Source organism: Macrotis lagotis, chromosome 1, assembly GCF_037893015.1.
Source record: "Macrotis lagotis isolate mMagLag1 chromosome 1, bilby.v1.9.chrom.fasta, whole genome shotgun sequence".
Taxonomy (NCBI): domain Eukaryota; kingdom Metazoa; phylum Chordata; class Mammalia; order Peramelemorphia; family Peramelidae; genus Macrotis; species Macrotis lagotis.
In genome coordinates this window covers 897,633,399-897,643,853 of record NC_133658.1, presented here as the reverse complement: position 1 = coordinate 897,643,853, position 10,455 = coordinate 897,633,399, and the positions used below count along the sequence as shown (strand labels likewise).

The following is a 10,455-nucleotide window of genomic DNA, read 5'->3' as shown; positions in this document are numbered from 1 at the left end:
TAGAAGCACAAATATCGATTTTATTTGACTTTTCCAGAACAATGCTCATAGAAAGAAACTAATCCATCTGTTTTACTCATATCAAAGGAACAGCCAAGAGGCATCCACAGGATTTATTACACAGTTACCAACCACACAAAAGAATTAAACAACGACAAACCAAATCACAAATGAGGAACATCTTTTAGAAAGCAATGATCTTAGTTACAGAAATACTGCAAGAGACGATACACAAAATACCTATAAATGGCTTGTTCAGTGTGGTTTTTGTCCTACACGTTTGGATTTGGTTTAAGAAACACAGTTTGGCTCAAGTGTAGAAGAAGCAGTTACTGTTGCTATTTTCAAGTTTCTTAAAATGGAAAATTCACTATTTTATTTTTAAAATCATTTTCATTTGTACACAGGGATGCTTAGATATAACTATGTGTGTATGGCAGGTCTGGTACTGGAACTCCCTGGTAGTCATTTCTACAGCCCCGATCAGATCAATTCTTCTCCTGATCGATGGTGGTGTGGATATGGATGGTGGTGTGACTTCCCTGGTTTCCAGGAAGCTTTAGAATCTCTCTGTGACCAATGTTTCTTAAGGCAAATTCTGAAGTCATCTCTTTTCTTCTCTCCAGTATGCATTCCTCTCTATTCTCTAGTAATCTTTATTAACCAAGCAGGCAGAATCCCGCACAAGGCTGGACTCTGACAGGTAACAATCTGATATTATAGTATGCTTTTATTTTCAGGACAGGTAACAATTTGAAAAGAGCCAAGCAGGATACATCCCTTAGCCCAAAGGTTTTAATTTGCTTAAGACTCATAGCTCCAGAGAAAAAAGTATTGGTTTAGCAAACATAGACTGGAAAGGATATGTGTGGGCTGTCCCAGGATCAAATTAACAAACCAAACAAGTTGTTTCTTGGCTGGTCCCCATTCAGGTAAGGATACTGATTCTTAGTGAGTTGTTTGTTGGTAGCTTTGCTGAGTCAAGTAACCCTAGTTTATGGCTGTTTGAGGAATTTGGAAACTGGTGATTTAAAGTGGCATGTAAACACCCATTGTCAAGCCCACAAACTATGGCTCACTTCCTTTACAGTGTTCATCATTTAACTTGGTCCCTATGACCTTGGGGTGTCCTCCCTGGCACAGAGTATTGGCTTTTTCATTGACCTTTTCATCTTATGTCTAAATGATGGTCCAGATCATCAGCTTCTATTTAAGAGGGTTGACAGTTTGAAAGTTAACAGATCAAAAGTGGAGCTGTGGTGCTCCAAATTAAAACAACACCAAAAAAAGACCTAGAAAACAGAGCAGAGGTTGCTAAATAATTTTTTACTTTTCCAGATGAAATTTAGGGCAAATCTGGGCAAATCATCAAAGTCCATTTCCAAAGCAACAGTTCACCATTCTATGAAGAAAAAAATATCAGTGCTCCTAAGAAAGCCAGAGGGTGCTGCATCTGTAAAGCAAAGTTGTTGCCATGACATTTGGCACTAAGATGCCCTGAGCCTCAGCCAGCAAAGAGAAAACCAAAAAGATAAACAAAACCAAGATACCCCCTGGCCAGAGTTCAGAGGCTCAACTAACTTTATCCACTAAGAATAGGAAGGGCCCAAAGCCTGGAAATGGGCAGATCAGCTCCAAAAACACCAACTCCTCAGCTCTGAGTTAACTTAAAGCAAAAAAGAAATTATTTCTGGTCCATAATCATACCTTTGTTTCATCTTTCAACCTGAGGAAGCAAAGGAAATACTTTCTGACTTCAAATCACATTATCACTTGCCAAATGCAAAAGCCATATGGTAATTCCTTTAACCCTACAACTGATCCAAACAGTTTTCTGTGGGACAATTTATATCAAAATGTAGGCGTAAAATAGAAAACCCAATGGTTTGGGAAATATCTTTTGAAATAGTTGGGGGTTGGGGACGTGAAAAAAGATAACTTTCTTTGATGTATTCTTTACACAGTTCTGACTGCCATGTCCATACCCTTTAAAATAGAAAATATACCTGTATAAGAGGATCCCCAATACTCTAGACCTGTGGAGCTACAGCTTATAGGAAATAATGAATAAAACAACCCCTTGGATTTAAAATAAAAGCTTTCTATGCCAATTGAGTGTGCTAGAGGGGAAAGGGGAAAGAAATGGGCCAATCTTACAGTGAGAATGAAGATTGTTGCAGCAACATCAGTCAAATTTAAGGAAGATATCCAGGACATTGGACTGCTCCCCTGTGCCTGAAACTCTATGTGAGGTCATGGACACTGCACAGTGTGGATAATAATCTAAATTATTGCCATGAATATCCACATTGAGACCACAGATCTATCCATTAGAATCCATATGCCATAAGAATGGAAATGTCTTTATAGACTCTGAAAAATTTTATAGAACTCCATCCTCGTTAAATTTTTCTGCTTGTTTCTTTGTTTTATAATTAAGGATGGCAGGGGCACAGAGATTAAATTTCATCATGTAGGGAACTCTTGGTGTGGAAGTTTCTTTCACCGTTGCAGGCAGGCTACTTATTTGTAACTTTTACTCTCAGAGTTGCCTGGAAGCACCAAGAGGTTTAGGGTCATTTAGACCCAGGTCTCCCTGATTCCAAAATTGGCCATCTGTCCACAATGGCATATTACTTTTCACCCTAGCGTCTTATGTTAGTAAGTGGCTAATAAATGCTTATAGGATTGATCTGGAGACTTAATACATTTCAATGAATGGTCATAAGTCATGATCCCTAACCTTCCACCTCCACTGCCCCACACAAATTTGGAACTGCAAATAAAATCATACATTTTATTCATGTAAAAAGCTTGGGTGAGGAAATATCTTCCAACCATGTAGGTTGGCAACTCCTTTGTAACTGAGGGGTCTCAGAGAATTGCCTGGGATCATGAAAGATGAATAACTTTGCTCAGTGTCAGAAGGAAGGCTTGAAGACAAGTCTTCCTACATGTCCTTAGGGCCAGGACCTAACCCTGACTCTGGCTATACATCATCTCTATCCCAGCAAAGGAAATGGGTCAATCCAAATTTTCTTTCACAAATGGCATAGAAAACAAGATGAAATCTAGGTAGAAAACCAATGCCAGGTTAAGAGCACGAAATGCCAACAAAACACATATTTGTTTCTAAGGACACACCGACAAGAGCTCAAGTAGAATGGGTTTTCGTTACTAAAATGCCTTAGCCAAAGTTAACAAAAATAGACCATCTCTGTACATTTACATTCCCTGGACGTAAAGGGACCCCAGAATGCCCACCAATGGCATTGGTGTGCCTCAACATGGAACAAGGAGCAGGCGATCCGCAGTGAGGTCCCAGGTCTGGTTGCTGGATGTAGGAAATCTAAAGTCACAAAATAAGTAAAGATTTCTAGGAATAACTCCTCTATTGATTCAGCAATGAATTCATATTTTGAATCTGGGTTTTGACTTGTTCTGTTTTGTCAGGTTTTTTTTTTTTGAAAGGGCAAGTTCCTGGAGTCAAGAGGATCTGAATACTACAAGAAAGTTGTACATTTTCTTTCTTTTTTTTTCTTCCTTAAACTTGGATCACAGGCAGCTGCAGAAGCTGCTGGCTCATTAGCTTTCTAAAGTCTTGGGAAGCCTGTAGAAGACCCACAGATTCCAGGAGATACGTCATTCTTGACCAGTGGCAAATCTTGCAAATCTCAATTCTCTGCAAGTGGGCAACCAATCATCATAGCTTTAAGGCCTTTCCAGTTGAGTACTATTTTTTAAGACGCAGAGAAAGGGAAGCTGGTGAGGGCAGAGTAAAGATCTGTGTCCTTTTGTGTGGAAGGTAGCCGATTCAATGAGTTGGAGGGTTTCGTCTGAAGTTGGTCTTCACAGACCAGCAGAATCCCCCCACATCCTCCAACACAGCAATGGGAAGTGAATTCTCTTAAATGCTGCTCTCTCTTTTAGAAAGAAGGAAAATTGGTTTCAAGGGAATGTCACTGGAGACAATACTCTTTGGAGTCTGAGTAAACAAATCTGGAATGTCCACTGTATATGTGAGTTTAACTTACTGAAGAGGTCTTGGCAAGCTAACAGGCCTGCTGTTTGCTCTCCTGCTTGTGGGAAGCCTCTCCAGACTGGCAGAACTTAATAAGACTTAATTATTGCTCTTTGTTTCAGAGAGATTTCATCTACAGAAGTAGTTACTCGAAGCATTTTACATTTTTCCAGGTGAGAAGTCAAGCAGAGAGCTAATGAGATAATTACGGGAGGCCAAGCTGGGCAGGAAGGAGAGGAAATGAGATGGGGGAAGGGAATGGTATAACATAGAGGACCCCAAGTGGCTTTTCTCTTTTATTATTCACAGGAAAAAAAATCTCACTGTCAGTGCAGCAGATTCTGAGAACCATTAGGTTCTACAGATAGTATGAAAACCCAACAAACTCACATTATAGGAAATCCCTTTCTCCATTTCTTCCACAGGTTAAAAATAGAAACAGAATGCCAGTGTAGACCATCACTGGAACCCCAAACTTCAATCTGAAGAATATTTTTTGTTAAAAAGTGCTATAATAATGCATCTCACCGAAATTTCTATCCTTCTCACCTCCCCTGCTCCAATTTCACCCAAAGTTCACTGAAGTCATGCCCTAGGAAATAGGTAAATTATCTCTCCACCACCCTATTCCAAATAACTGCACCTCTCACTGACAATTCAACTTACAAATAGTTCCAAGGATGTCAACAGACACTGGTAAAGGCACCATCAGAGGAGAAGCTGGAATACTGAACCAATTTCTGAAATTCCTGGTTCATGATATAGATTGCACTTTTTAGACAGGATGTTTTAAGATGGGGCCACCACATAAATAGAAATGTCATGAGAGAGGTTAGGGTCATTCTCTAGGCCACTTAGAGCTACAGGGGTAAGACAAACTGTTAGTTAAGATTCTAGTTTTACCTACAAAGCACAATTTTTTTATTCCCTGAAATCTGCTCTAAAGTCTGGCAATCTGCTTATTTGTTTATTTACTACAGTATCATTTTAAACACTTTATTTTAACCAAAAATGTAAACACTAATACCTTTTACCATTTTTCTTTCTCTACTCAACAACTCATGTAGAAAAAGAAATTGAAATCTTCATAAAGTCAATGAGTGGCGAGGGGGTGGGGATGGGGGTATTGGTGGTAGTTCTAACTCCACCAATGCTAAATAAGGAAGAAAATTATCCATCATTAGAGCGGAAAAAAAAGGACACCCATTCTAAAAAGAAGAACCCCAACAATAACAACATAGGAAACATTTTGTTTTGAATTAGCCAGCATTGGGAAATAATTGTCAGTTAACATTTACTCCTCATCCATACTATCAAGAGACAGGGGCCACGGGCATTGGTCCATTGGTATGCTGGCAACTGGGTGTGAATGAAAACCCCTTCAGCACAAAAGGACACCACCATTTTCTAAAGAGTTTTTGGGGCATGGGGTCAGGAGAGGAACACAGGAAATATGCCTTTCTTTATTGCACTCCATAATTTAAAGCAAGCCTATCAAATGACCCCTCTCTCTAAATCTATCTCATTCTAGAATATATCACTGGTTTGTTTTTTAATATGCAGGTTGTGAGATTTTAAAAAAGGCAAAATACAGTAGGGACCCTCAATCTGGGTCCCTGCTCCCAAATTTCCTCCTTTAAGGGGCTAGAGGGAAAAGGGTAGCAAAGGTATATGTCCACATTCTGCCAGGGTCCAGTGTTCCACAGAGAACCATCATTACCTCAGCAAACCTCTGGTCCCCAGAACAACCAGCTTTGCTCTTTCTGGCCGATCAGCAGCCCTGATGGCATCCTTTGAGGTTGAAGGCTTATCGCAGCTACCAAAGGAAAAAGAAATGTCCTGAAACCCTCCCAGGGGTGATCATCCACAAGCTTCATCTGTCTTGGTTTCTTTTTAATTTAAGGATATGTAGGAATTAGAGGACCCAAACCTCTGCACGATTCTCTATGTTTTTTAGAAAATCTCAATGGAGAAGTTCATTGATTTCCATGGGTAGTATACACAGGGAACATCACCTTGGCACCTGGATCTCAAGCTCCAGTTTCAGTTTCCGATCATCATCCACAGTAAATTTTAGACTGCCCACCAGAACAGGGTGACAGTGCTTGTTTTCTATGTGGCAATCCATTCCATTCCTCCAACAATAAGTCCAAAGACAGTGGCAGGTCATTTTTTAATTTTTTTTTCACATTATTTCGGTGACATTACTGAGTTGAAGCTATCCCTCACCAGGGTGCTGATGCCTGAGGGTCTCTTGTCCTGTCACAGCTCTCATGACAGGAGAAAGAAATGCCTTTTGCTGATGCTGGTGACACTCCAGTCTCCCAGGCGACCTCTCAGAGCAGTGGATCATGTGGCTTCTTCACTTTACAGCTGCCATGCCCACCTGCCCCCCAGTCCCCATCTGCACATCTACATGAACAATCAAGATGTCAGCAGTGAGGAAAGGACTAACTTCCATGAGATGCCAGGGTTGTATGTGCACAATGATACATTAGCAGATGGTAGTGGCAGACCAGGGTCAATGGTACGGTTTCATGTCCTTGGCAATCAGTGGTTCTGTGTCCTCAGGGGCACTTGGACTGGTTGACATGGCGAAACTCTGCATCGCCTCCTGCTGATGCTGCTTGGCTTTGTTATAGAGAAGCACACCAATGGTCACCAGAACTGTCCCGATGGCTGACAGGCTGGTGATCTTGTTCCCAAACACAATAATACTCAGCCAGACTGATAGCGCGTGCTTGACTGTGCTGGCCACACTAGAAAGGAAAAGGGGCAAAGGCATCAACACAGCACCCCTTTCCCTCCTTCTCAGGTTACTGTCATCTGTGGGAGGGCCATGGCAATCTCAACTCATATGAAAGACATGAGATGGCCATGGCTGAATAAATGGAGTTCTTTATCCACTAGGCTATCAGAGTGGGGTTACCCACGGGAGTGGTTAAGACAATAGTGGAAAAGGCAATTAGTTACCTGGAGTTCCTAAAAATCTAGGGAGACAAACCATTTTAAAAAGGTAGTTGTCATGGAAACAAAGTAAAGACTGAAAGATTGCTTTCCGTGGGGGGTGGGGGGGAGGGAAGTAAGATTGGGTGAAAAATTGTAAAACTCTAATAAAATTTTTAATAAAAAAGGGGAAAAAGGTGGTTGTCTAGCTTTTAGACACTCTTTTATGGCATCTTTTTAAACCAATCACTCATAAGAGGGAGAGAATGCAGATCTGAAAATAAAATAAAAATTAATTTTTTAAATTAAAAAAAGTTTCTTGAATCTCTGAAATCAACTAACAATACACTCTCCACATCCCCAACACACATCCCCGCACACTTACACACCCATACACACCTTTTAGTACGTTTCACAGTATTATGGATTTAAAGATGGAAGGGAACTTAGTGGCCTTCAAGTCCAGTGCCTTCATGCTACATGAGGAAACTGAGACTCACAGAGGTTAAATCATTTGCTCAGGATCACATGGTAAGCGTCTGAGGCAATAACATCATCAGGGTCCATAGAGGTTTCCTTTTATACAAGGCATGGGGGTGGTTCTGTTATGTGTTGATGATAGAGGGATAGAATACATTGGGGCAGAGTAGGGAGGGAAGAAGAGAAAGGAAGATTAAGTGAAATCATCTCACATAATTTAGATGCATAAATTCCAATCTAATCAAACAAGAAGGGGTTGAGGGGAAGTCATTGATACTTTATGAACCTCACTCTCATATGAATTGATCAAAAGAAGGAAAAATATAGACACACATATGTAAATTGGGTACAGAAATACACCTCACTCAACCAGGAAATAGGGAAAGGGAAGGGGGAGAAGAAAGACCTAGAGCAAGGATAGAATAAGGGAGTTATCAACAAGACAAACTATAAAAATATTTATAGCTCTTTGAAATGACAAAAAAAACAGGAATCTGAGGAAGTACCCATCCACCAGGGAATGGCTGAACATGTTATAGTATATAAATGTGAAGCAATACTATTATTCTGAACTGTTGTTTGCCCTTGGCTCTCCAAGAAGACCATGACATCCAGTCAGTGGACTTGAATGAAGGGGTTACTGTGCTAAGTCACCAGTCTCATTTTGTCCTCTGAAGCCATCTGGGTTCAGTGGTCAGATAAGAATAGAGACGACTGGAGATAACCCTGGATGTGAGGCAGTCAGTGCTAAGTGACTTGCCCAGGGTCACACATGATGAACCGTAATCAGTGTAATGACCAACAAGAATTCCAGAGGACTAATGATGAAACACATCACTCAACTCCTGATGGATGAAGGATTCAGAATGCAGATGGAAAAAAATATATAGTTTTTGGACATAATCAATGTAGAAATTTGTTTTGATTGACTATATGTTTGTGATGGATATTATTTTTCTTGTATTCTCATTTTCAATTGGGGACAGTAGAAGGTTTACATAATAGGGCGAGAAATAAATAAAATAAAAGACTAAGTTTTTTTAAAGAGTCTAAGGCAGAATTTGAATTCAGATCACCTTTACTCTAAGGCTAGCCCTAAGCTCCCTGAGAGCAAAAGGGCTGTATTTGTTAACCCGTTTTATCATAGCTTACTACATGAAGAAATTATGCAAGAAATACTATCATATAGCAAGATAACCTTCTTATAATAAGATGATCACTTTAATGTATCTTTTTAAAAACTTGATTTTTGTATAACAGATTTCATTAAAGACACATATATAAGAAGGATAAAGAAGTTGAACAGGGTCACACATCTAGTAATTAATTATCTGAGTCAAAATTCAAATTTGTAATCTTACTGATTCTATTTTTTTAATGCACCAATCAAGTTTGTTGAATATTTTTTCTTAAAAACTATTTGTTATGGTGCAGTAGATAGAGCACCGGCCCTGGAGTCATGAGTACCTGAGTTCAAATCCAGCCTCAGATACTTAATAATTACCATTGCCTTGCAAAAACTAAAAAAAAAAAATGGTTAGCTTGAATAACTCTCTGGGAAAAGGCTGGGGGAGAGATACTGGCAGACATTTTATTAATATAAAAAATGAGACAGCAATAAAAATTATTTTTTAAAAAATTGCCAATTTCTGAAACTAGGCAGACTATAAAGATGAAATCTAGTCCATCTCTCAATCTCTAGGCAGGAATAAATAAATTATTTCTCTTCTATATGTTTACAAGATTTGTACAGAGATCCATTCTACAACTTTTAAAAGCTGTGCTCAAAATAGAACTTACAGGTTAACAGCGGATCATTACAATAATCACAGGATTAAGAAGTACTGTTATACTTTTGGAATGCCTGACCAATCAACATCCATCTTACAAGAACACCTGATGGCTGACATTCTCAGTTGTTTCAAGCATTCAACACCCACTGTATGGGAACTCTGAGTGATTGACACTCATTTATTACAAGCATCCACCATCCACCATATAGAAATACTTGGTGTTTGACACTCTTCTTCATTCCAAGCATGGAACATACACCATACAGGAACACCTGATGACTGACACTCATGTTCACCTCAAGCATCCAACACCCACTGTATGGGAGCCCTTGGTGAGTGACACTCACATTCATATCAAGCATCCAACATTCACTCCATTGGACCACCTAGTAATGGACAGTCTAACTTCTTTTCAACATTGCTGCTCGGGAACACCTGGTGTCCTGTGCATTCCAAGCATGGGACATGCATCGTACCGGGACACCTGGTGACTGATGCTCTGCATCATCTCAAGTCCACTCCCCCTCACTCCTGCTAAACTCTCCTGATTACTTACCTGAAAGTGACGGGGGAGATCTTCCCCATCAAAGCATAGGCTGTGACACTCTGAAGATGGAACAAGATGCCATCCATGAGGAGCAGCAAGATGACATCCTGATTGTAATGGAAACTTTTCCCACTCTTTCCAATCACTGGCATATCCTGTATGAGTCAGAAGCAAAAAACAAAAATAAATGCAGCTGCTTCATACTCCGTATATATTTGTCTCTAGATTAGAAAGTCTGAATAATAGAGAAATCTGACTTTTTTTCCTGAGGAGAGGAGGGGAGTTAAGATATCACTTTGGGGCCATAGTCCTTAACAATATAAAATTTCTAACCATATTAAAGTTAATCAAATGAAATATCATCTATTAAAAATAATACTTATCACAGTGTCTGACACATAGTGAAGTGCTATATAAATGTGAATTTCTTTTTCCTTTCCCATCCAATAAATATCCATTGAGGGCTTAATATGGTCAAGGGACTGTGTTATTATTATTATTACCTTTCTAATTTTGGTATAAAGTTGACTTATTTTTCCAAAGAGGGTTGGGTTACAGAACGTATATTTATTAGTCTAACTGAGCTCTGAAAAAGGAATTAATCAAATGAAAAACTTACTCTGTGCTCTGAAACCTCTGTCAATCAGTCTCCTAAAAGTCTCCTTTCT

At 39.5% G+C, this 10,455-nt stretch overlaps 1 protein-coding gene across 2 annotated transcripts in view; it reads right to left on the bottom strand.

The window, feature by feature from the left end:
* SLC35E2B (solute carrier family 35 member E2B) overlaps positions 1 to 10,455 on the bottom strand; it is a 32,972-nt gene continuing 22,517 nt past the window's right edge. For both annotated transcript variants that reach the window (XM_074218717.1, XM_074218716.1), the window contains exons 8-9: positions 9,797 to 9,942; positions 1 to 6,780 (exon numbers count right to left, since the gene is read on the bottom strand). In XM_074218717.1, the coding sequence (XP_074074818.1) occupies positions 6,543 to 6,780; positions 9,797 to 9,942 (384 nt within the window). In that variant the 3' untranslated portion in view covers positions 1 to 6,542. The remainder of the gene's footprint in view (positions 6,781 to 9,796; positions 9,943 to 10,455) is intronic.